General features: G+C 43.7%; 1 protein-coding gene across 1 annotated transcript in view; it reads right to left on the minus strand.

Moving 5' to 3' along the window:
- The window catches only part of LOC138284580 (solute carrier family 13 member 4-like), a 413,185-nt gene that overhangs the window by 164,199 nt on the left and 221,299 nt on the right, over window positions 1-27,687 (minus strand). Inside the window, exons 9-10 of the mRNA XM_069223513.1 lie at window positions 6,671-6,790; window positions 5,729-5,827 (exon numbers count right to left, since the gene is read on the minus strand). Of these exons, the coding sequence (XP_069079614.1) occupies window positions 5,729-5,827; window positions 6,671-6,790 (219 nt within the window). The remainder of the gene's footprint in view (window positions 1-5,728; window positions 5,828-6,670; window positions 6,791-27,687) is intronic.

Consider the following 27,687-nt stretch of genomic DNA (forward strand, 5'->3'; position numbering starts at 1 on the left):
AGCTATTAGAGTACTCTTTAAGTTAGGGGCATAATATGTCTAAGCAATGAAGGTGGCGACCTGCCCTCTACCCCTCCCCATCTTTTTATAGGGTCCCATCGACCAAACGGATATTGATAAGCTTTCTTTCACCACCACACGCTCCAATCTAAGGCTGCTTCGATGTTACAAAGTCTCTTAAAATCTTCATAACACCTTTAAAGATGTTGACACAGAAAGTTCAGTTGACATACGTAGTAGGAATTTAAAGTAAATATAAAAAATTATATACTATCAAAAAGCATATAGTGAACCACATCTTTGTTCCAGAAGAGAAAGGAACTATGCTTATGCAGATATGAGCAATATGAACCAGTTTTGTGCAGTTAACTCAAAGTGAAGGGAACCTATGGGAAAAGTAGGAACACCCATTGCTCCATACTGTATGCTATAGTGGGGGAAAGCAGACTGTGAATGACAATTTATCTGGCTAATAGATTATTCGCTTTTGGTACATATTTGCAATTTTATAAACAGGCATGTCTTAGCATTTGTAGGTGAGTAGGCGAGTGAGTATCACTACAATGCATTTATGTACTGAGTTTGTGGTACATTTTTCACTTGACTATACAAAGGTTTTTCTTACGTATTGAGCACTGGTCTCCAATTTTCCTTCTGCTTAACTCTTTGCGTCAATCAGGGAGACATGGAGAAATGGACCCCTCTTCCTTCTCACTTATGGCCAGATGTACGAATATGCAATTTTGCATTTCTTAAAGAGCGACTTCATAAAAGTAATGCAAAATGCAATGTACAAAGATAACGATTTCCTAATAGCGATTACTACAAATTGATGCTTAAGAAATCCCATTGCATTTGAATCAATGGGCCGGTTTTGCATTTCCCAAATAAAGATTCCTTATTAGGAAATTCCTATTTAAGAAATGCAAAACCAAGGATGGCAAAAGGACCTCCTTGATGCAGCCCAAAAATAGAGGTGCACCTGTAGAGCACACACATGCCCAGAAGGCATGTGTGTGCTCTATTGGAATAAAAAAAAGCACCTGTTTTTTTAAATTGCACCAGGTTACCATCGACTTCAAGTTAATGCAAATTGCATCTTCTAAATACCCAAGGCACATTTAGGAAATGCAGGGTACATCAGAATTGGAATCACAAATAGGAAATCCCTATTTGCAATTTCCTAATCTGGGAATTGCAAATTGTGATTACTACAGGATGAATTCGCAATTTGCGATTCATTAAAGGGCTTTGTACATAAGAAAAGGCAGTTTTCTGTTTCTTAATGGCCCAAAATACTGATTCGTACTGTTAAATTCATAAGGACTTTGTACATCTGGCCCCTAATTTTATTTGCCATTTCTCGCCACTCCCAGATGTTGTCAGTGTCAAAACCTTTCTCACCATAGGCATTCGAGTATTCTCAACCACCAAATATTCATTTGCCTCTTTCCACTACACATTCAGGGAGGAGACAAATTCTTGCAACCAGTGGATTATTATTGTCCTTTTAGTTAGTATTAGTGCCAGGGCTATAAATCTACAGTTATTTTTCCCTTTTTTGGTCTAGGGTGCGATGCAATATGCAATATTCCAACATCAGCGGGCATGTTCACTATGTGGAGAAAGGTGCACAATCATGACAGCATCTCGGGCACTCTTGTGATCTGCTGGGGTATATTTTATTTAGTAACTGTCTCTCTAGTCACAAAGGGGGTAGTGATAGGACCAGGATGAGTGTCCTATAGTTTTGGAGAGGGGTCTCCCTCCCTGTGTAAGATCCATGTCATTGTGATAGATTCAGATCTTGGGAAGTCTCCTAGGTGAGATGTGCAGCCTTGCCACTCTTGCAAATGTCAGAAATTGTCCAGACGCAACTGTGAATAAACCACTAATTTCTTCAAATGTTATAAAAGCGACTACCTTGTATAGGTCTCCCATTACTCAACATCCTCCCTCTATCCAACCAACACTCTCTGTCTCATATGTCAGCTTATAGAACTGAGCAAATCAACAGATTTCAATTCCTGTCATGAAACCAACTTCGGAGATCCTCGGTCCACCTGTCTTAGTGCCAAAAACTTATGTTTCAATTCAGTTTCAGGGCAGCAAACAAGAGTGACTGATCTTGACTAGACATTTCATCCAGCCACTCTGGTACATGCTATTACTTGGATGGTAAGTAGTAGCATTCAGAAATCTGAAAAGGATAAGCTGTCATTCTTCTATGGGAGTTTAAGTATAACTAAATGTATTGTGGGAGACGAGCTCCAACACACATCAGAGTGATCAGCATATCATTGAGTCTCTGGAATATTGATCTAGGTAGCGGAAACATCTTGGAATGCATATAGACATCTGAGGAGTGGGACCATTTTTACAAGTGCAATACAAGCCATTAAATAGAGTCGAAGTTTCTTCCAAAAGGGAAGAGATTAGTCTGTCACCTAAGGGTCTCTACAAGTATTTAGTTCTGTGTCATTTTCCAGTGAACAAAATTACATTTATACCCATATGTATTAGGGTTTTGGACTGGCATATTAATCCCAAATCGGGTAGGTGCGTGATTTAATCCAGTTGGTCCTTAGCCATGACACTCTTACAAAGTCTTCCAGTATTGCAAGGAAATGTGCTACAGCCAGATCCAAATAGATTTTCAAAAATTGTGACTAGCACTGTTGATATTGGTCTCTATAGCTAAGGGGTCCTCAACCTTTTCTGTGATAAGTGCTACTTATGTTTAATGGAAATCATTCAGAGATACAAATTTTATTAGTGTTGTAATTGTGAGCACATCAGACAAGATTACATTAGTGGCACCACAAGCAAGATTACCAGCAGTGATCACCTCGATCCATTGGCCAGGGTTGCCAGCAATAAGGTTAAAAAAATGGCATCAATTTGAAATGCTTCTACATGTCTAAATCATGACAGCAATATCAGCAATGCCTTTGGCATCACCGTAATGCCAGTAATAAGTCTCCCCAAGGCTGTTTGATTTATCACTAAAATGTCAATCTTAAGTTTATTTTGGAAATTGAGCAGCATCTAATCACTTTTGAAAATATACACATTTACATATCAAATACAGACTTTTCAGTTAAGGTATACATATATTAATGTAAGGAAGTAAAAGCTTTTAACCTAGTAGAGTGGCCTGCACACAGGAGAGCTGGATACAGGTACCTGGAGTGCTTCCTGTGGCTCAAAATCTACTTTTTAGAGAAGCCTGCTTTAGTTCCTTTTGATATATACAATGATTTGTAAGTATTAAGATAGCCATAAAGTGGCCACAATCCATTATCTCTTTATATGTTGTAGTTAGCATTCCAATTTATATCTAAGACTTCTGAACGAAAAGGTGTGTCATTCAAGTAAATTTAAAATGGGAAAATATGGACCTAGATGCTGTCCTTGCATAGAATAAGGGCTACAACTTAAAATTGCTGCTTAGCAGAAGCACAATATATACCATGCTTAGCCTGTGTTGAAGCTATCAATACATTATGTGGCTAAAATATAAAATGAAGATAGAAAAGCAATGTGGTTTTAGAACATGATTTTACATATCTAGTAGTAAGGTAAGAAGGATCCTGTAGAAAGCTTTAAAAAACACACATCAACAGCAGAAATGGCCATCCACAGCATATTTTACACAACAATTCCGAGCGTGTTAAAGAAGAACCTGAGGCTGTCACTGGGCAAGAAGGTACAACAAATGTGCAGTATATGGTTCTCAAAGTTATAAAGAGTAATCTTTTAAAGCAAGCCCCCCCATGAGTTCATATTTCACCAAGTGTTTGAGTGCCACCTTTAGAAAAGCGCTTGATACCTATTTAGAAAGTCAACCAGTTCAGACTGATTAGATAGCACATGGAGAGTTCAATTTGGAATTCTTATTACTAAAAGTCTCACTCACTCTACAGTAGCTGAGTTCCAACCTGTCACCATTGTGGAATTCCCTTAGATTTATGTAGCATGGAACTCTGGTTGCACCTCTGGGCAGCAATATTCAAATTTATGTTAAATGAACAGTCACTTCATTCATCTTGAACTACTTCCATAATTGCTCCTAAAAGTATACAGGGGTCCAGGCAGACCTGAGCTGTTACCACCAGACATCCCTCTTAGACTCTAAAATAAAAATACTGTCTAGGGTCTCAAGGGCTAGACTGCAGAATATGGTATTCATAATATTTTAGTTGGTAATCAATAGTGGATTACAAAATGTGTGGGCACAGTGAATCAATGCTTGAATATGTGATTATTAAAAGAGAAGCATAGAAAGCATTTTAAAGGTAGTACTCATTTAAGGTTAATGGATCTATCCATGGATTTCGATTGTGTAAAGAGGGATGAGCTTTAGAACAACCTAAATGCAATGTGTATGCAAGATGGCCTTGTGAATCTCCTAAAGCTTATGTATGTCTAACAACATGCCACAGTGAAAATTGGTGTTAATGGCGAATGATCTGAACATTTTGGGGGTCATTCCGGAACCGCCAGAAGACCGTACTGCGGTCAAAAGACCGCGGCGGTCATTCTGAGTTTCCCGCTGGGCTGGCGGGCGACCGCCAGAAGGCCGCCCGCCCGCCCAGCGGGAAACCCCCTTCCACGAGGATGCCGACTCCGAATGGAGCCGGCGGAGTCGAAGGGGTGCGACGGGTGCATTGGCACCCGTCGCGATTTTCAGTGTCTGCACAGCAGACACTGAAAATCTTTATGGGGCCCTGTTAGGGGGCCCCTGCACTGCCCATGCCAGTGGCATGGGCAGTGCAGGGGCCCCCAGGGGCCCCACGACACCCGTTACCGCCATCCTGTTCCTGGCGGTGAAAACCGCCAGGAACAGGATGGCGGTAAGGGGGTCGGAATCCCCATGGTGGCGCTGCAAGCAGCGCCGCCGTGGAGGATTCCCTGGGGCAGCGGGAAGCCGGCGGGAAACCGCCGGCTTCCCTTTTCTGACCGCTGCTTTACCGCCGCGGTCAGAATGCCCCCGGAAGCACCGCCAGCCTGTTGGCGGTGCTTCCTCCGTCACCTACCCTGGCGGTCTATGACCGCCAGGGTAGGAATGACCCCCTTTGTCTTTTATAGAGAAGACAGTTGAGCTTGGCTCATCTCTTGTTTTCGTTATACTTGAGGAACATCATCTTAATGAGGACCATGGCTCACCTAGACTCGGCAAAGGTATTCTAAGAATTCTGCCAGCAGAGTCCTTAGTTTAACTCCATTTTCTGTTTGGAAGCCTACTAATTATGCCATCCTAGTCTGGCAGCCCTAAATCTGATTGGTACATAGATTTTAAACAAGCCATATTTCAGTGGTGTTCTCCTGCTTGGTCATTTACGCACCTTTCCCACCTTTTCAATGGTGTTGCAAAGATCCTATACAGTAACAGTAATAGTGATGCTTCTGGGAGGCATCCCTTTTAGATTCAAATGTTCCATATGTTGAAACATATAATATAACATAGGACGTGTATTTGTAAAGTGCACCTTCACCACATGTGGCCTCTTGGCACTAAGTAACAGGTATTTATTGACAAGTATCCCTTTTGCACTGGAATGTTCCACCTCCTGAAACATATTTCCAATGCATCCTGTAGAATACCATCTTATTGGTCTAAATTTGGTAATTTCACTGAAAACCTTTTGTTTTAACATATCACACTAAACATGTAAAAGTATCTTCATTTAAAGATTTTTATTAAAAGAAGAAGGGTGCACTTTACCTAAATGGCCCTAGTTTTTCGTATTCTTGTTTCAGAATATTCCTGGAATTTTCATCTTTCTGCAAATGCTCTTTTTTGGAACAACATATTTCTTTAAAGCTGAAATGAAGAAAAACATCTTGAAATATCGAGTAACAAGAAAAATGAATCTGATATATGGTTTTCCTCCAAAGAATCAGTTACTTTGTCGTCATACCTTTAACAGAGTGTAACCCGCAGGCAACTATGCTCGAGGTGTAGCTATATCTTTTTTCTGGCAGCTAATTAAAACTATTAAAGGACACTTTATTTTTTTAATCTAAGCCACAAAATAGTTACAGCCAAAAATATATCCCAGTCCAATGCAGAATAATGTAGAATCATAAACACCCTGTTATTAAAGCACTATGAAAAACACTTTTGAACAATTTTGCCATCGAGGTGATAAAGGAAATATGTGAACTGTCCTGAGTTAACAACCACTTAGAAGGTGAACAGATGTTTATCTCAACAATTTAGCAATAGAGAAAATATGACTGGATATAAGTACATACAAAAACATTTTCATAATGTTATTGAGTCGTTAGACTGTACTGATACTCACTATAATCCCCCAATCGTCTCTATTTTATTTAAGCTAGCATTGCTATTTTCCAAAACAACATTCCATTTAACCTCTGTCAATATTTATAAATAAATATACCTAGTGCACAACTCCAAGTGGAAATTCTTAGCATGAATTACTCGGGGGACACGAAAAACTACTCCAAAGAAGAAGAGCACACAAAATAGAACTAATACCTTTTCAAAAGCATGCCTTCCTCAATATTCAAATGCTAACTAAAATTAGTTAACAATATTATTCTCAAGTACCTGATAATTCTGGATCTTCAATCAGTACTCAAAGTTCTCAAACCAAGATACGTATGGTTTTAATGAAATATGAAAGATGTTCATACGTACCTAACGCCAAGGAAAAGCCATGCTATCCATACCCAGGAAAGTAAGAGAATTAGTAAGGCTATGGGAAACGAGAAAGCAATCCAAGTTCCAAAATTCACGACTTCACAACGGGGATAGTGCCTGAAAGAGATTTAAAGATCACTACAAAATGAACATGACCAAAATAACACATTCAAACCTGTTATTTCATTTTCAAAAAGCTCATTGCGCCTTTACCATTGTATGAGATGTATTTACATTTACAAAACTCCTCATAACCAAATCAATACAGTACATTATCAGGAAAGTAAAAAGTAAGTCTGCACGGTCTGTGGAGCTTTCTTTGACCCATGGCCCAATTAAGTATGAAAAAGGGGGTCCAGCCCATCTGTTGGGATGTCCTCTCACCACCCCAGTCTTTTCTTGCAGATTGGCTAAGTAAGCAGCAAATGTGGCAAATTGACAGGAAGAGGAGGACTGCAAAAAGGACCACCTTAGGATCAATCTTAGGTGGAGAGAATCTTTTTATCCGCATTGGCTTCTGTGACTCCAACAATTAAGTCTTTGCTTGGAATCCCATGGCAGTCAGAAGTTACTGTGCTCAATTGTGACTACTGACATTGTTTACTCCCAATACTAACACATTCCATATAGTGTGGTCGACCTATTCAGGCTTATTCACGGAGGTGGCATAAGGAGTTGACACTCACAATACAGTTTATCAAATAGTAACAGTCAATAAGGTTAATCTCTAGTACGTTCTTCACCTTAAACAAGTAAAGGAATTCAACAGACATGAGAATAATTTTTACACATAGGGTATGGCGCACAGTGGAAAGCAGGCATCCCTAGGATCTTCCTAGCCAGAGATCCACCACCAAACAATCATAAGTAATAGTGTGAAAAAAGAAATCATACCCTCCTAAAATTCTATGATTTTACATAATAGGATATATCTGACCTTCATGTGGTCTTTATCAAGTCCTAACAGTAGATACATCTAACCCTATGTGACAAATAACGCAAATTTCACTTTGTCATTATTTTATTTTGAGTAATCAGCCATTATTCAGAAGCCCTGTTTAAAATGCAAGCACATCTTTACTGTTCCATATTAGTTAAGGAGGAAAGTAGAATTAGATGCTGCTAAACAAGCCTGCATGATCACTGGATCATCACAAAGTGCTCCCTCCTACATATAAGTATCTCTGAGACAGCCACAACTTTCTTTTCGCATGTGCATGAAATGTTACCACAAGACGGAATGATCCAGACCAAACTGACAAAGATTCTAATTAGAATTAGAATTAGGCCAAAAGAAAGCTGTGGTTGTCTCTGAGAAAGAATCATTGTTACTCATTAGTCTCGGAAGGGTTACAAAGATGTTTCCAAGCAATATGACGTTCATAATTCCACAATTTAAAAGATTACTTATAATAAGAAAAGTCAAGAGGGTTGCAAATTTAGCCAGCAGTGGGTGTCCTGGTAAACTCAATTCAAGATTGGGCCATGGAAAAAAACTAGAGATCGCAAAGAATTCCAAAGCTACATCCAATGATCTGTAAGCCTCTATCAATACAGTAAACATTCTGGAGTCTACTGTTAGGAAAACACTGCACAAGTACAGCTTTTACTGAAAGGAAGGAAACACTTTTTCTCCAAAAAGAACATTGTTGCACTACTTAGGTTTGCTTAACTTTGCAAAACAGCTCTTCGAAATGTGAGACCATCTGTCCAATAGCTAACGCTTAGCTGAAAGAGGATCATGTAATAGGATAATGATCCAAATCAGAAGACCATCTTCAACGGAATGGCTGAAAATGAAAAGAATCGGGATTTAGAACTGCATGGCCAGAGTCCAGACCTCAGCCCAGCTGAGCTTAAGTAGCGGGATCCAACAAGAACTGTGCATAAACGAATGCCCTCAAACATGACTGAACATAATCAGCATTACAAGGAGGAATAGTTGAAGTGGAAGACTTGTATATTCTATGAGGAATGGCTATTGTTGCCTAAGGGGATTCCACATATTACTGAATCCTGGGGTGCACTCGATTTTTCACAAAAGGCTAGAAAATGTTGGCAAATTTTTTCATTTATCAAATAATAACAAATTGAAATGTCTGGGTGCTATTCATAATGTGAGATTAAATATTTCTATTTTTGGGATTTGATGAGCACTAGGTGATGAACAGATATGCCCTAAAATGTAAAACAATAGTCTTAAGAAGTTGTTTATGTTGCCACCAACTAAAGTTGTGCAATTTGGGTGTACTCTCGAGGGGTGCGCTGAGCTTTCACAACTTTAAACAGAAGTTACCTCAGTGGGCATGTTACATCGTTAGCTTTATGAGGGAACATTTGAACGTGGCTACCTAGAAATGAACAAGAACAATAATGGGTAGCTTCCCACCGCTAAGCAGCAGACTTTCAGTCCAATACCGACATCCAATGTGAAGAGAGGAGAGATTGTGCACATTGCTGTCCAGACTGTGCACAGTAATAATCATGACTGTGTACTCTTGCTTCTTCATTATACAGTCTTCCTCCTCTCATTAGACCTGGAGGTTCTTCTAGATAATTCTCACAGCGAGGGGAGCTGTGGCGTCAAGCAGTCTCTTGGAGTGTAACTGACAAATGGGGAGCATCACTTTTACGTCCCCTGCCTACTAAGCCAAGTTTAGCAGTCATTTGTTACTGCACTTAATATGACAGGGGAAGTAATTCAGAAGAGGTTTAACATATTTACCTGGAATAGAAACTCAGCCTGAATTCACTCCACTTTAATGCCAGTGTGAAATTCATTTAAAACTGATATTACTTTTGAATGCAAGCTTTTTTCGAGCACTTCCGAACTTCTAATATCTGGTATCTCGCAATCTGACAGAAACATGCAACAATTTGACTACAAAAACAGTTAACAAATATATAAAGAAGGATATCTGTAAGAATTTAAGCACATTGTTGAGGCCTAGCAATTTTGTCATCTGGGTCAATGAACGAGTAAAGGCAAGTTGTTGAAGGTGTAAAGTACAGCTCTGCGAACAGACTCACCAAAATGAATTGCTTTATGACTAAACCTATAAGTGACCACAGACTTAAGAAACAGAAAAGGTGTACAGAGATTTCAGAAAAGGTTATTTATTTATTTATTTATTGTGAGGGAAAGGCGATGAGTTACAGTAATAGCTTTCTACACCACACATGTCCTGACAATAACATGGGGTTGTCACATAAAAGTATTGTAGGAAGCTGGCTCTGTATATACTATTTCAAAGTAAGACATAGTGTGCACAGAGTCCAAGGGTTCCCCTTAGAGGTAAGATAGTGGCAAAATTTGATAATTCTAATGCTCTATTTTGTGGTAGTGTGGTCGAGCAGTAGGCTTATCAGATGGTAGTGTTAAGCATTTGTTGTACACACACAGGCAATAAATGAGGAACACACACACTCAAAGACTTAACTCCAGGCCAATAGTTTTTATATAGAAAAATATATTTTCTAAATTTATTTTTAGAACCTCAAGTTCAAGATTTGAAGTAAACACATAAAATGCAAGGTACTCCACATAGGTAAGTTAGGAACTTTGAATTAGACCAATATCATATACAGATTTTGTTAAAATGGCAATAGGCTATTCTAAAAGTAGACAGTGCAAAAATCAACAGTTCCTGGGGGAGGTAAGTATTGGTTAGATTGTGAGGTAAGTAAGACACTTACAAGTCTCAGTTCCTGGGCATAAGCAGCCCACCGTTGGGAGTTCAAGGCATCCCCAAAGTTACCACACCAGCAGCTCAGGGCCGGTCAGGTGCAGAGGTCAAAGTGGTGCCCAAAACACATAGGCACCTATGGTGAACAGGGGTGCTCCGGTCTGCTAGCAGGTAAGTACCTGTGTCCTCGCAGGGCAGACCAGGGGAGTTTTTTAGTGCACTGGGAGGGGGACACAAGTAGGCACACAAAACACACCCTCACTGGCACAGGGGCGGCTGGGTGCATTGTGCAAAGCAGGTGTCGGGTTTTGTATTGGATTCAATGGAGGGACCCGGGGGTCACTCTAGCGGTGCAGGCAGGGCACAGGGGGGCTTCTTGGGCCAGCCACTGACTGGGCTAGGGAGAGGGTCGCCTGGTGGTCACTCATGCCCTGAGGTTCGGTTCCTTCTGGTCCTGGGGGCTGCGGGTGCAGTGCTTGGTCCAGGCGTTGGGTCCCTTATTACAGGCAGTCGCGGTCAGGGAGAGCCTCTGGATTCTATCTGCATGCATCGCTGTAGGATCCCTGGGGGTTGTCTCGGCTACACACGGGGTCGCAGTCGCCTGGGAGTCCTCCCTATGGTGTTTGTTCTCTGGATCTCGAGCCGGGGGCGTCGGGTGCAGAGGGTGAAGTCATGCGCTTCCGGAGGGACGAGTAAGGTCTTTGAAAGTTGCAGAAAAGTTGCAATATTGTTGCTGTTTGTTGAGCAGAGCCACTGCTCATGGAAGTTTCTTGGTCCTTAGGTTCAGGGCAGTCCTCTGAGGCTTCAGAGGTCGCTGGTCCCTGTTGGATGCTTGGCTGTTGCAGGTTTTCGAGCCAGGAGAGAGGCCGGTAGGGCTAGGGTCAAAGCAGTTATCGTCTTCCATCGTCTCTGCAGGGCTTTCAGGTCAGCAGTCCTTCTTCTTAGTTCAGGTTGCAGGAATCTGATTTCCTGGGATCTTGGGTGCAGCTAAATACTACATTTAGGGGTGTGTTTAGGTCTGAGAGGGCAGTAGCCGATGGCTACTATCTTGGAGGGTGGCTACACCCTCTTTGTGCCTCCTCCCTGAGGGGAGAGGGGCACATCCCTAATCCTATTGGGGGAATCCTCCAAACTTAAGATGGAGGATTTCTAAAGGCAGGGGTCACCTCTGCTCAGCACACCTTAGGGGATGTCCTGACTGGAGGGTGACTCCTCCTTGTTTTTCTCATTATCTCCTCCAGCCTTGCCGACAAAAGTAGGGGCAGTGGCCGGAGGGGCGGGCATCTCCACTAGCTGGGATGCCCTGTGGCGCTGAAACAAAATGGGTGAGCCCTAGAGGCTCACCGACAGGTGTTACAGTTCCTGCAGGAGGAGGTGAGAAGCATTTCCACCCAGTACAGGCTTTGTTCCTGGCCACAGAGTGACAAAGGCATTCTCCCCATGAGGCCAGCAACTCGTCTGGTTGTGGCATGCTGGCAGAAACTGGTCAGCCTAACACTAGAAGTCAGATGGTATTCAGGGGGCATCTCTAAATGCCCTCTGGGTGCATTTTACAATAAATTCCACACTGGCATCAGTGTGCATTTATTGTGCTGAGAAGTTTGATACCAAACTTCCCAGATTTCAGTGTAGCCATTATGGAACTGTGGAGTTCGTGTTTGACAAACTCCCAGACCATATACTCTTATGGCTACCCTGCACTTACAGTGTTTAAGGTTTTGCTTAGACACTGTAGGGACGTAGTGCTCATGCACATATGTCCTCACCTGTGGTATAGTGCACCCTGCCTTAGGGCTGTAAGGCTAAAGGGGTGACTTACCTATGCCACAGGCAGTGTGAGGTTGGCATGGCACTCTAAGGGGAGTGCCATGTCGACTTAATAATTTTCTCTCCACCAGCACACACAAGCTGTGAGGCAGTGTGCATGTGCTGAGTGAGGGGTCCCCAGGGTGGCATAAGACATGCTGCAGCCCTTAGAGACCTTCCCTGGCATCAGGGCCCTTGGTACCAGGGGTACCATTTACAAGGGACTTATCTGAGTGCCAGGGCTGTGCCAATTGTGGAAGTAAAGGTACAGTTTAGGGAAAGAGCACTGGTGCTGGGGCCTGGTTAGCAGGGTCCCAGCACACTTTCAATCATAACTGGCATCAGCAAAAGCAAAATGTCAGGGGGTAACCATGCCAAGAAGGCATTTCCTTACAAGTATTGATTCAATCCAGTTATTTTCTTGGGATTATAAAATATTTACCAATATGAAAAACAAAAACAATATATCTGACATTAATGAATTATATGTAAAGTAAATACAGTGCCTGATTGTATGTACACCTCCCTCAAAACAATGAATATCTTAGGCACCCGCCCAAACCATACTACCAAACAAATCAATTGCCTTCTCCTTCACCATGTATTCCACCAGTATTATGGAACTCTGTATTGAACCAAATTACATTTTTACCACACAAAATAAGGAACATTCACATTATTCACCTTGATTTGAGGTATTGCTCCAAACATGCTTTAGCCAATGATCTCTATGATCTCTATGAAGCTATTGTTTATAGCTCTTTTTTGTTGTTTCACCGTTCAAAATCATGCTTTGATCATGATTAGAGCTTGTTTTATCTTCTGCATCATCCTGGCAATGTATGTACTTTCCCATAATCGCTATTTGATGGGTTACTTGGTGCAAAAAGACTGCAGTTCCATCAGCTACTGTGTGACATTTGCTAATTTGCTCGCCCTACCTTTGTTGTTATTACCTTTGCCAACACAATTGTGTTTGGGACTTGGATTATAGTAAATGAACTATAAAATAAATGCATAAATTCGCAAACTGAATTGTGTAGTACTTTAGTGGCATTACCAGAGTATTACTGAAGTACTACACAATGCTACTCACAAACCTACAAGTGTAAATCTCCACCTCCACCTGTCCTGAATTTGTATGCACATTTACTACTTAGAAGTAAATGTGAGAGGGACCTGTGGTTTAAAAACGTGGCATATCAAATAGATGGGGTTTAGGGAGGAATAAGCAGGGGTTAACAGAGGCTCAAGGAGAAGTTTAAGGAGGGACATGCGCTCCCCACAAACAAGTAAGCCCACTGCTATTCACAAACTGCACTGCTAAAGTTACTTCAGCGCAAAAGTATCCATAACAGTAGTAAAAATGACAAAAAAGGTATATGAATTATTGGTATGAAATAAAGCAGGTTATATTCAAAATAATATTCTGCAGGAAGAGGAAAGCTTCAAACTAGGTGTCAAAGAAAAATGTATAATTTGCATAGCTAAAATCTAAGCACTTTTCTATCTTAGAATACAGACTGTCATGTGCCAGTAAAATAAGTTAAGGTAAAAAGTTTATGTTTTTAACAAAATGTTAAATACATATATATGGGGAGACATCCAAAAATACACCAGATACTTTAAATTAACTGTTTTTGGGTTCAAATCTGTTTTATTGAGTATGTTGACAAAGTAACACACACCTACATCCCCTGGCCTGTGGGGCTGGCAATGCTAATTAAGTTGGGAGAAGGGGACGGGAAGGGCACAAAAAAGAGTAGGAAGAGGGACACAACAGAGTGGTAATGGGGGACAGTAAAGGAGGCAAAAGAGGAAACCAAACATCCCTCCACTCACCAGCGTGATTGTCAAGCTGAGAGAGGAGAGAGTTTGCATAAAGTCTCACAGGTATAGTCCCAGGCACACTGCTGCACAAAACTCGCAGATATCTAGGGCAGGTGAGCTCTCAAAATTTGTTAGCAAGGAAGTTCACACAGGGGCCCCATTGCTTCTCAAATTGTCACTGCTGGCAACTGATATTGGCAGAAATCTTTTTCATGCCCAGAGTATCCCGTAATCTATGAAGCCAATTGATGTGTCCCGACACATAGACATTCCCCAGTGGGCCGTGAGTACCTGCCAGGCCATGCACAATGCTAGGGTTTTTGCCTTGCCCTTATAAGAGTAGAGGGGGTATGGAAGAGGTACGCCTAGGCTAGGAAGGCCTCGGAGGATGTAGCTAGGGAACCGGGTAAGCCCTTTATCAAAGATACTATCTATATTGGCCAACACTGCATCCCAGTGGGGTTTGAGTTTAAGGCAGTGTCAAAGCAGATGTGACAGGGTACCCGTATCTCGACAGTTATGCCAACAGGAGGAGACGTCCCAGGTTTCCACCTAGCCAGATCTGGAGTGTAAATATCAGTAAGGTGGGGTTTTAAACTGTCACACTAGCCACAAAGATTTGTGCTCTGAAATAGATATCAGCCCATTCTTTTTTAGTCAGGGTGAGCCCCATCTCCGATTCCCAGCGACACAGTGACACCACCCTGACAGTCGAGGATGTACCAAGCACCAATTTAACTGTTCGGATGCCTGCCTTGAGTCATCTCGCTTAGTAATAATTCAGCGTTCTAAGTGAGTGAGGGGTCTGGCAGTGTGGGGCTTGATGGAGGAGTGGAAGACCCAATAACGGATATGTATACAACACCAGCATTTGACTTCAGAAAGCCCATATTCTTGTTGAGGTTCGGCAAAGGGCTTCAGGCCTTCAGAACCAAAGAAGTCCCCAGTGCATTTACAGTTGGCTTCCTGCCAGCCTAGGAACTCCTCTCCGGCTGCACCCATGGGGAAATCAGGATTGCTAATCACAGGGGTGAGGGGGGACATCGGTGTGGTCAGGCCTTGGGAGATAGTGACTCTGCCACAGGCCTCTTGGGTGGGTAGAAGCACCGGGAAGGAATAGCCAACACATGGGTGACAGGGTCAGGGCAGCCAAGGGACTTTCCAGATATGTAATCCGGCAATCGCCTGATCTTTAAAAATCCAATATTTCTCAGAAAGAGGCCTGTGCCGCTTCAGCATATAGCAGTAGATGTGTGGCAAGATAGTAAGTGGTAAGGTGTGGTAGGCCAAGGCTGACATCCCCATGTGAATGGTATACTCAGTTCCTGGTCCCCCAGGTTAGGCAGGAACAAGCCTTGCAAAGTAAGGCGATTTTGATTTTAAAGTCAGAATCATTTCCAAAGAAGCGAAGCTCATGCAGAAGGGCCGGGTCAGAAGTTAAAGGGTCCGTTAGGGAGATCAGGACATAATCCACATAGAGTGCCACTGTGTGGTTTCACCCTCCAATCTGGATCCCACCAATCTGCAGGTTCGCCCTAATTCTTTTGGCCAAAGGCTTCATGAAGAGATCAAAAAGGAGGAGGGAGAGTGGGCAACACTGCTTTGTGCCCCAGAGGACTTTAAACAGCCACAAGAGGAGGGCAATAATGCATACTCAAGCCTGGGGGCTGACATATGCGCTCCAGATCCAGCTGTTGAACTGGGGCCCCAGACTATGCTTTTCTAAGGTCGCCTGCAGAAAGTGTTAGTGCACTCTGTCAGATGCCTTTTCGGCACTGAGAGAGACTAGAAGCGCAGGTCTGTATGAGTAAGAGGCCTTATCAATGAGGTGTAAGATGCATTTAGGGTTGTCGCTACAGGTTTTCACTGGGATAAAACCCGCTTGATCAGGGTCTTCTAGTCCCTGCATACATGGGCGCAGACCGCCCGCCAAGACCCAGGTAAACAGTTTGACGTCAACGTTCAATAGGAAAATAGGCCAGTAAGAGGAGCAGAGAGCTATGTCCTTCCCTGGCTTAGGGATGATGGAGATCACAATGTCACAGATAGTGGGCAGTAGACAGCCCATGTCTCTAATGGAACTAAACAAGCAGAGAAGAAGAGGAGCAAGCTGTGGGCAGAAGGTCTTATAGAAGGCCGGTGTGAGGCCATCAGGGCCTGTTGCTTTCCCAACTTTAAGGCGACCTTAAGGAAGGACATAGTGGAAATGGCCTTCCCCAGCTGGATGGCCTCTTCGATGGGAGCCGCTTCCAAGGGGGAAAATGTTGTGATGAGAGACCCAGAAAGGTATTAAGTGATTTTTGGCTGCTCACATTGGTCAGAAGAGTAGAGCATTGAGTAAAAACATTAAGTTTTCAGCACAATAGCCTTATCTGTCTGGGCCTCCGTTTCAACTCAGCCAAGGGTTCAAGTCATCCCCTCTTTGTGACGCTTGGCCGGAGTTTACACACTAACAGCCAGACAGCTTTATTACTGCCAGTGTAGCACGTCTGCCGTACTCGCAGTAGTGCGTATTCAGCTTTATCATAGTCGAGAGATTTGAGCTCCTGTCACGCTCTTACTGTTCCTGTTGGACTGAACAGGAGTCCGACTTTGACTCTAGTAAGCCCTGGTCTGTCTGAGATAGGGGCGACCCTTTCCGGTAGCCACAGTGTTTCCAACAATGAGCACACCAAGGCAGTCTTTGCCTTTCAGAAGGAGTAACGCAGAGGAAAAACCCTGAAGGGAAAAAACCTCTCGAAGCACAGGAACTCCTTAATATGGAAGAAAAAGTCCCAGGAATAACCAGAAGGGAGACAGAGACACTGGACCCAAGACAAGGGAAAATGCAGGGCAAGAAAAAACCAAACACGAACTGCACACAGGAACTGCCAACAGGATTGAGGATACACCACCAAGTGAGGAGTGATGCAGTGCAAGGAAGAGAAACCATCCCTTATATACCATAAAACAGGAAGTGACAAACAGGAAGGAGAAAAGCTGCCACCTTGGATAGGGAAGTAAATAATGAAGGAAACAGAGAAAAAAAAACATAATTTTGGAATGGGAAAAACAAACCAACGCTAAGCGTGCTGGGAACTGTGCAAAGGAGCATGGGAACAAGAAAAGGAAAGAACATGGCCCCAAGTATCTGAACTGAAGAAAAAAATAAAAGTGAGCAAGGACATGGTCCCGGGATCCCAAAATAGGTAAGGAAATAATGACTGTGTTAAGACTAGAACCATGGCTGTGATTCTTCTGTCACACAGGTACTCAGCTACCCGCGATGTGTTTTAAATGAAAATATGCATTGCAGAGTGTATCCGCGATGCCACTGTAGGTCGCTGAAAAAAGTCCACGGATGGTCAGATGGGCCAAGAAACGCACCATGGACGCCGCCACAGGCTGAGAATGGGATGCTGTGGGTCTGTGGCCAACCAGCGGGCAACCGTCATTTGTTTCAACTTGGAGCAGGCTCCCATCTGGTTATGGCGGTCCTCCACATTCTTCAATCAGCTCTTGAGCTCTGCACATTTTCTTCACCAGGGGGTGTTGAACCATGCTGTGATAGCGATGAGGGAGCCCCGGAGAACGGATTTGAGGGTCTCCCACAACAGGGAGGGGGAACCTCAGTGGTATCATTGATGTGAAGGAACCAGGGGTGTGGAATTTATTAAAATATCTACTTGTCCAGGGGACAGGTTGCTTCTCAAATCTACTTGTCCTGTATAAAGATCTACTTGTCCCTTTGGTGCCATGTAGTGTGGTGCCAAATTATGTCAGCAATCTCATTATGTAAGAGCTCTGATAATAGCCTCTCTGATTATGCCAGGGCTACTACCACAGTAGGGCTTGAATACTTGCAGTTTCAATCCCTACTGTAGCAATTTCCTTATTTTGCCACCTTTCTGCAGATCTGCATACTGGGGCTGGGGGAAGCAGTAAGCAATAGTTCCAAGGCTGGAATGCCTTTGAGTCTGCAAACCTACTAACCTGCATATTTTAAAGATTTTCACCAGCTTCTCTCTAATATTTTCCCATAATAAGAAAGGTTGGACATTTACTCTTGACAATGGCAGAATTAGAACTTCTTCCAGGGTTGGGAAGAAAGTGGCTGGAGGGAAAATGAACTTGTAAATGCTCAATAGATTTTCACATGAGCAAATCTACACATGCGTATTTACCCATGCTAAAATACAGTTCACAAATATTTTATAGGGGTACGACATATACCATGGGTGCACTTTTGTGACTTTCTTTAAGAATTTGCCGCCACATGTAGGTTGGTTCAGATTTGCGACTCGCAAATCCGAATGTAGGATGGTGTCCCTGACACCATCTGTGATTCGCAAGGGATTCGCAAATGCCCACCTCATGAATAATCATGAGGTGGGTCGCAATTTGCGACCCCCTTGCGAATGGCGGCCCTCACAGCGATGGTGGCCTGCTGGAGACAGCAGACCACCATGTCTGTGACTGCTTTTCAATAAAGCAGTTTTTTTTGTAATGCAGCCCGTTTTTCTTAAAGGAAAACGAGATGCATTACAAAAAACGAAAAATGAAACGTTTTCGTTTCATTTTTTCAGAGCAGGCAGTGGTCCGCAGGACCACTGCCTGCTCTGATTTTTTTTTTACAGTGACATTCACAATGGGGAAGGGGTCCCATGGGGACCCCTTCCCTTTTGCGAAAGTGTTAGCACCCATTTGAAATGGGTGCAAACTGCGATTGGTTTGCGCCCGCGTTCGCAAAACAATCCTACATTGCACTGCGAGTCGCAATTAGGAAGGGAACATCCCTTCCTAATTGCGAGTCGCAAACCCGTTTTGCGATTCGGTAACCAGGTTACCGAATCGCAAAACTGGGTTTGTGCATCGCAATGTGCTTTTTGCACATCGCAAACAGCGAAAGTCGCTGTTTGCGACATGCAAAAAGCTACCTACATGTGGGTCTTGGTCCCTAATTAGGTCTGGTGTTAACAAAGACATTTTGTTTTTATTAAACTTCTATTTCTCTCTCTTTCGGCTGGCTTTACTGTGAGTGATCGCATTCTGCTTTTCCACAAGGAGCATATTGGCACACAAAGTAGTTTTGTTCAGTGTCAGGAACTACAGTGGCAATCAGTGACGTAACGAAACTGGAGGGTGCCCCTTTGCAAAGAACATGGAGGAGCCCCCTCTCCAGACTCACTCAGGGCAGGTGCTGGGCTGAAGGGGCCCCCTGGAGGGCGGCTGCGGGGCCTTTGTTATGCCACTGGTGGCAACGTGTGCTTTTAGAGTTCAAAAACATTTTGGGGGGTTTTTGCCAGTGTTTGTTACAATGTTGAGGGCCTGGTAGCTCCCACAACAATAAAGTGTTACAAAAGCCATGTCAAAACAAGACACGCATTGATGAAACTAAAAGACTTATAAAAATATGTCAGATCCGTTGGCTTTGTCAGTGTTTGTTTACTTTCATGCTTCCCATAATCGTGTTGAAAATGGTTACACTGATTTTCCATTAGAAATATTTTTGGGAAATACTAGCATGCATCAAAACATTTTACTAAATGACACTTCATTTGCATCTAATCAGAGAGCATTCTGGGAGCATTACACTTAGCCTCATAGCCTAAACGTTTCAAACATGTGTATACACGTTTTTTTTTTTTTGTACTGGAACCAACGTCAGTAGTGAAGTGTGACCTTAAAACATTTATTTACAGCACTCACCCTAATAATGAAGGCTTTCAAATAATGAACCATAAATACAAGTTCGAACAGAATTATCTTTTGGAAACACATTACCTCAACTGCAGAGAGTTCCACTCTCTGTAAACAGGCAGCCAAAGGGTTTGTACTGCAGAGGGTTGGGCCTCCTTGTCCCAAGGACAAAGTAAACATAAAAACTTGTTGCCCTTGACCCCAAACAAGATGTCCCGGGCGTCGGGCTATAGGAATTCCACATCCCTGAGGAACAGAGCAATTTTCTTGCATACCTTGCCCTGGACCAACTGGTGTTGAAGCAGGGTGTCATTCAACCACCACAGGCAGCTTTGAGGGTGTTTTAGACTTAAGGCATAAGCAGTTTTTTTTTACAATGAGGTAATATTCCTGAAGAAGATAAATGCCTCTGCCAGCATACAGTAGCATTTTCAGTATTGCCATCCACTTAGCGGAGCAGTAAGGCAGCGGACATTTAAACTGAGTACCTCAAGCATAGCAGTTTAATATGAGAATCATGTGGAAGATGTGCAAGGTGTGAAAGCGCCCCCATGGCGGGCCCCGAAAAGTGGGATCAAGCCTCTGGTGTCTGTCCATTTTATAAGGAAGTGCGGGAGAGCAAGGACAAAAGGGAAAACAGGCAACAGTTACCAAGTTCCGAACAGCGGAAAAACCCACATATAGTAAAGTACAGTCATCAAGACAATTGCTGTCTTCACAATCCTTCACATTTTCCAAAATGGCCGGACTCTGCTGTGACCTGCTGCATAAAGGGTAGCTTGCCGCCATTGCAGATCCATCCGCCGACCGCTCTCAGTGCAGGATAGAATATGCTTCCTACAACGTGCGGATTGAGTGGGTAACATAATTATATTAGAAAGTAAGGGGAAGGGGTGACCTCATTTATACTTGACATCCCTGGATTGAAGAAAGGTGGAGACAGTGCAAAGGAGGCACCGCTTGTGGAGCGTTATTGTTGACACATCCTGGTACAACCACAGCTTGGTGCCCTCTAAGGTGACGGGCCAGCTGCATGGGCTGCCGCCATAATGTCCTCCTTCTGCTGGAGTGATGGACACAGGTGAGGATATCTGCCCCAGCATCAGTTGGGCCTCTCCGTCCTACAGTGCGATGTGTCCAGTCGATGTGGACTTCAGAATCAGAGAGAGAGCAGGGAGGAGATGACAGAAGAGCTGGGTGACACAGGCCTGTATATCGCCCTTCTCCACTCCCCTTGGGGCACAATGAATGTGAATGTTAGAGCACCAAAAGCGGCTTTCTTAGTCTTCGAGGTGTGTCTGTAGGTCTATGTTCTGATCCTTGAGCTCTACAACTGCCCTGCGGACATTGTCAAGCTCCTCCTCATGGGCATCCCCACCGTCCTCCAGAGAGGAAACTCTGTTACCCAAATTGCTGAAGTCATGGTAAATTTGTTTGAGGTCCACTGTCAGTTCTTGCGAAAGCTTGCAAAGTTTTCTCTCAAGGGCGCAAACAAGTTCTCCAGGAAGGACTTGGTGATTAGGGCCTCCACTTCATCTGTCAATAGGTAGGCAGGCACAGGCACGAGTCGCCAAAGGTCATTTTCCGGCCCCTCTCGGTATGTGTCATGTTTCTTAGCTGCCGCCTTAGTAAGCAATTGCTTCACAAGGGTGTCTTTCTTATGTCCTCTGTGGGCAGCCAGGGTGAAAAGGGTCCGGCACCAACCCCATTGCTAGTACCAGGACCAGCAAGCAGGGGTCATGGGCTAGGCACCAGCCGCGCAAGGTGGCGGAGACAGTGGAAGAATGGTCCAGCCCCCAAAAGGTTATGGATTTCGTCTGGCGGACCGAGAAGCTGTGACCAGCTGCCGATACCAACGGGAGGAACAACTTGGGGCTTCACACCGACCCCCAAGTCCAGTGAAGAGATGAGTCTGAAAGTCCACCAAAACCGAAGTTAGTCAAGTGAGGGGGTGGCAGGCCTATAGCGGTGATGCGTTCAAAAGGATTCCCGGCTGCAGCATCAATGTCCCTGCTATGATGGTGTACTGTACTGCAGCCCGCAAGGGCTGGCAGTGATGTGTGGTGAGAGACGCAGTTCTACCGGGGCAGCTAAATAGTGCCCTTACAGACCTACAGTCCCTGGATTGCCCTCAAGTGCCCTGATGGGCAACACATGAGGCAGTGCAGGGCTAACAGCCAGCTGAGATGAACTCAGAAGTGTGTGTGCCCACCCCAGCTCGCCACTGGTTCATGGGGTCAGCAACCCCCTCCCCCTGATGAGGTCAGGCCCACAGGGTGGGAGTCCTGCAGACTAAAAGCTGCTCATGAACAAAAGGCACATCAACTACAGTTAATGGAGGGGCGAAGAGGAGGGCCTGCAGGAAACAAGTGTCATATACGGTCGCGTGGGGCCCTGCTAGTCCCCCCATGAGCCCCTCACCTCAGTGCCATAAGGAAGTAGGTCTCCACCAGCTGATCTCTGCAGGAGGCGGGCAGGGTCCAGAGACAGGTCAGGCAAGATCCGCAAAGAGATGCCAAGGCCCCAGCGGGAGCATGGTTCAGTAGTATGGGATCACCTATCCCATTCGGCTGGGGCTTGGGTGAGTTGGCCGTCTGATCACCTATGGCCGGGCACTCGTCCGCCACCCGGGATGGGCTCTGCCGTTGCTGCTGACCCAGTCTGATGTCAGCTACAGTCGGCATGCGGGCCCACCTGCCATGTTGAAAGCTGCGGTGTGACATCTGGCCCCGTGCGGCCACAGCACACTCCTTCCCCCACCAACGGGGCTCTGATAATGGCCCGCCACCCCATCACCAGGGGCCCCAGCTGTGAGCAATAAAACACCGGATGCGCAGGCTGAACAGCAATTCGGCATAGCAGGCAGTGGAGCCTCAGGAAAGACACTCCTACTCCGTCGCCATCTTGGCCATGCCCCTCATTAACTGTTTTTATGGAGTTTCATGTTGATAGGCTATTACAAAATTTAAAATTTTAAGTTTTTTTCAAAGACGGTAAAGAAAGTTTTGTCATCATACTTCTCAAACTTCCTGTTAAATGATTTCAGTCTGGTGACAGATGAGCCTGTCAAGTTACCTCAGATGTTTTCAACTGTAAGAAATCTTTAAAAGTTGGAGATAAGTTGCAATGTGTGTAATGCTGTGTCAGCAGTATGTTCAGAAGGGGTGCTCACTGTAGGTCCGGGAGAGCCATATCCAAGCAGCATGTTTATGGATATCCACCATATTAATGATTTCCAGTTATTTTCATTAGATTAATATTTATCTTTTATGTATATCTTGAAATCTGGAATTTGGATACAGTCCTCCTTTATTCTAGATTTCCACTAAAAGCTGATAGCTCTGTGGGTTACAGTTACTCATATAGACAGATATAACTGATATTCTCAAAGAGCAGGCCTCTTACTTGCAAAGCTTGATTCCAAATCATGATTTATTTCTTAAACCTAGTTCCAAATCATGGTTTATCTCTTAAGCACTTGTCAAGTGACAAGTTGAATATTTTTGTTTCCTTGGTGGCACTGGTATCGAGGTGTCAGGCCCCTGCTGCTCCCACCCAACATGAGACTGAAACCAAAGGAGTGCTGATAGTCCTTTAAGTAAGGCATTTTTATTTGGCCCAGCTGAAACTGAAACTAAGAGATCTCTACCACCTGAACAGCTTGCTGCTCTGAATGTAAAGCGCACAGAGAAGAGCAGATGCATCAAAATTCACAACACATCGAGGCTGGTCTGATCCTAGGTAGCCGGTCCAGTTCAATGATAACTGCTGGATCTGAGTAGATTGCCCTCTTTTCCAGCACTACTGCTAGCAGAAGTTGTATCAACAATAATGGCAGGTACCAAATGCAGGCATTCCAATAAGCCATGAACAATCAAATGTATTATACGAATATGATAACTTTTTTAGTGAGCCCTCTATACTGCACCTATTTAATTTCTTATCACTGAAAATAACTGATGTTACTATTGCCCAGTTTAATGGCAATGGGTTTACCGAGATTTTCACTTGTGACTTTCAGTTCACATCAGATGTCAGCAGCAAGCATTAACTTGCATAGCCATCATGCTGGCTATAGTACGCTGCATGTTATGATGTAACGCACTACATTGGGACAATATCAATTTGAAGACTTAAAATAAAAAAAATAAAAAAAATAGAGAAAACTGTGATCTCTCTATGACGACTGCAGTGAAGACAATGTGCAATATTAGCGAACAGGTGGGACCCACATCTGTGCACTGAGGGCATCTACTAGTGTTCTCATACAGGATATAGTCTAAACATTTTAAATAGTGTATTAATTATCTGGTAGCTCTAATTAGATCTGGTTTCCTGATTCCTCAGCTAATCAAATCACTTACTTTCCATTTGCGAAGTTATGGGAATGAAAGACAAAAAAAAAGAGTTTTCTTAATTGTACTACCACATACAATCAACACTCATTGGGAAAGCAAGTAGGTCTCCCTTGTGACACAGGGGAGGAGAGCTATTACCTTTACCATCGCTTGTTCGGGTAAGATCCAAATCAGCAACATATCAATAAAAGGCCCTTTAACCTCGAACGAAAAGGCTGCCTCTGTTTTATATCAATGGGCCCTTTCTTATCAGGCTTTATCATTTCTTCAAATCAAATGATTCCAAAGGCATCCCCTAGAGTATTTTTTTAAGCACTTATATGGAAGATTGCATATACTGATTGCCTGTCCTTTCTTATTTCTGCAGTCGCAACACATAGAGCCAGATGTACGAAGCATTTTTTAAGTCGCAAACGGGCCGATTCGCAGAATCAGCCGGTTTGCGACATAAAAAATGCTTTTTGGGATGTACAAAGCCCAAACTGCGATTTGGTAACTTGTTACTGAATCACAGTTTGGGTTTTGCGATTCGGTATTAGGAAGGGGCGTGACAAGGGCGTCCCTTCCTAATACTGAATCCAGATGGTTTGTATGATTGTTTTGAGACCGCGAATGCGGTCGCAAAACAACTGCAGTCAGCACTAGTTTCAAACTGGTGCTAACCCATTCGCAAACAGGAAGGGGTTCCCATGGGACCCCTTCCCCTTTGTGAATGACAGTGAAAATATTTTTTCTGAGCAGGCAGTGGTCACACGGACCGCTGCCTGCTCTGAAAAAATTAAAAGAAAACTTTTAATTTTTGATTTTGAAAAGCATCTCGTTTTCCTTCAAGTATAATGGGCTGCATTAAAAAAAAAAACTGCTTTATTTAAAAGTTGCAGAACCGCATCTTTGTACATGTGCCCCTAAATTCTAAGGGCCACATGTAAGAAATTCAGGTTTTGCGACTCGCAAATTGCGAGTCATAGCAACTTGCAATTTGCGAGTCGCAAAACCAGATGTACAACAGTGTCAATGACACTGTCTGCGATTCCCAATGGGGTTGCAAATGACCTAACTCATGAATATACATGAGGTAGGTCGCAATTTGCAACCCCATTAGGAATGGCCGCCCTCACAGGGATGGTGGCCTGCTGGAGACAGCAGACCACCATGTCTGTGACTGCTTTTAAATAAAGCAGTTTATTTTTTTTTAAATGCAGCACGATTTTCTTAAAGGAAAACGAGATGCCTTTCAAAAACAAAAATGAAAAGTTTTCTTTTCATTTTTTCAGAGCAGCCTGCTGTGAAAAAATACTTTTGCTGCCATTCACAAAGGGGAAGGGGTCCCCTAGGGACCCCTTCCCATTTGCGAATGGGTTAGCACCAGTTTGAAATTGGTGCTAACTGTGATTGTTTTGCGACCGCATTCACGGACACAAAACAATCATACCAACCATCTGGATTCGGTATTAGGAAGGGACGCCCTTGTCACGCCCCTTCCTAATACCGAATCGCAAAACCCAAACTGTGATGCGGTAACAAGTTACTGCATCGCAGTTTGGGCTTTGTACATCCCAAAAGCATTTTTCAAGTCGAAAGCGGCAAGATTCGCCGTTTGCGACTTGAAAAATGCTTCGTACATCTGGCCTTAAATGCTGCTGTGTGTTATGTTTGCATTGCCTTCGAATTTCGGTCTTTAAATTTGGAGTTTCTGACACTGTGTACTACCTAATATTTAGTGGTACTTCTTTGCAATGCAGGTTAAAAATGAAAATGGATATACAATGTCCTAAATGCAACTATATATTTAAATGCACACTCAATATAGTTATGCCAAGAGACGATGGGGCTCTTGTTCTGCACAGATATGCACACAGTCATGGTAAAAGTTGTGTAAAGCTGGTTGGTAATGGGAAGTAAGGGTATAAGGCTTTTATCTCTGGTATTCTCTGGCACAGTCTATTGGACGATAGCCATCCTGTGTACTGCTCTTTACCGTTGTCGTCCCACAGCCATTGGTTATAATACACTCCAATTGATTTGATCTAGAAGCCCCTTTGGGCGCTTGAATCTCCATAAATAGTTTGGGTGAGCAGTCAAGGCTTAGTCCAAGAGGTGGGGCAAGTTTGTAACTCTGATACAATAGGGAAGGTAATCAAGCAAAATAAATGTCATTTTTCAGTCGGAGCTGTGAGCATTAAAATAATACCTACTCTTGTTTACAATTGAACAACATAGGCACATAACATTGAGGATAACAAAAAAAAACACAGAAGTTCCTAGCTCCTTCTGCAGCCCAGATACTACCCCATTTTGTTTGAGAAGTTATGTGGTAGGACACTGCACTTGTGATGTAAAACTCTTAAGGACCGACTCCATTTTGAGAAGGCCCTTGCACAATCTTAGGTAAAGGGAGTAGCCATATTTCCAGTTTTATGCACAATCATTGTATGTATGCCACTGTCGCAGATGTCGGCTGACCTTATCTACTAACACTTGATGCAACATCAGCCTGGGACATGTGTCTAGGTCAAATAAGAACAAATACAGACATATAGACAAAATAGTGTAGTCTGAATTGACGTCCATTTACCTTATATGTTCATAAGAAAATTTCTGGAACATGCACCTTGATGCACATAATCTTTGTCAGACATTCCTAAATTTATGGCAGAAATTCCAATCTCTGAGAAGATTTATGGCCTCATTACAACTTCAGCTGTCCTTTCACAGGACTGCCGAAACCACTGCAGGCAAAAGACTGCCTGTAATGGAGGCCTTTTACCCGCCCTATTAGGAGTTTTCTGCTAGGCCAGCGGGCGAAAACAGCATTTCCGCCTGCTGGCCCAGCTGAAAACTCACCACAACATTGATGCCGGCTCGTAATCGAGCCAGCGGCAATGTTGTGGTGCTTTGGATGCGACAGCGCCCATCGGGCAATAAAATGTGCGACGGGGCTGTCCATGGGGGCCCCTGCACTGCCCATGCCATGGGGCCCCCAACACCCCCTTTCCGCCAGCCTTCGCATGGCGGTGAGACCGCCATCCAAAGGCTGGCAGAAAGGGGACTCGTAATCACCAGGGCAGCGCTGCTTACACTGCTGCACTGGCGGATTCCGACCGCCGAGACCGCCAGGCTGTCGACAGGTGGCAACCTGGCAGTGCCGGCGGTAGGACCGTTGCACATCTGCCACAGTCATAAAAGGGCGGTTGGACCGCCGTGTCTGCGGTGGTCAGACCGACATCACGAATGTGGCGGTCTTGAGACCACCACACTCGTAATGAAGGCCTTAGTATATAAGGACTGTCTCTTGACCACTTGTCATGAGAGGTCCTTTGCCCACATTATTGTATGCCAGAGATAGTGCCACCTACTGCCAGTGGACTTCAAAGATTCTGCATCTTTCCTAATGCTGATAAAGCCGAGTCCCAGAGTAAGCGCATGTTTGCCCTTCAGTGGGAACACTTGCCTTCACACCAACGCTGATAGTGACAGATCCTGCTGTTAACAAGGTATGAAAAGTGTCAATTCTTTCTAAGAAACTCTATACTGCAAGTTGTTCTACTCTCCATGCTCTGCTAGTGTAGTGCATATAAGTAGTTTTTATTGTGTTAGGTTTTAAATCACATTTTAACCATGCTAGTAATGTTCATTTTATTCTTGTTGTTCACAA

Source organism: Pleurodeles waltl, chromosome 3_1 (assembly GCF_031143425.1).
Source record: "Pleurodeles waltl isolate 20211129_DDA chromosome 3_1, aPleWal1.hap1.20221129, whole genome shotgun sequence".
In the NCBI taxonomy this organism is placed as follows: Eukaryota; Metazoa; Chordata; class Amphibia; order Caudata; family Salamandridae; genus Pleurodeles; species Pleurodeles waltl.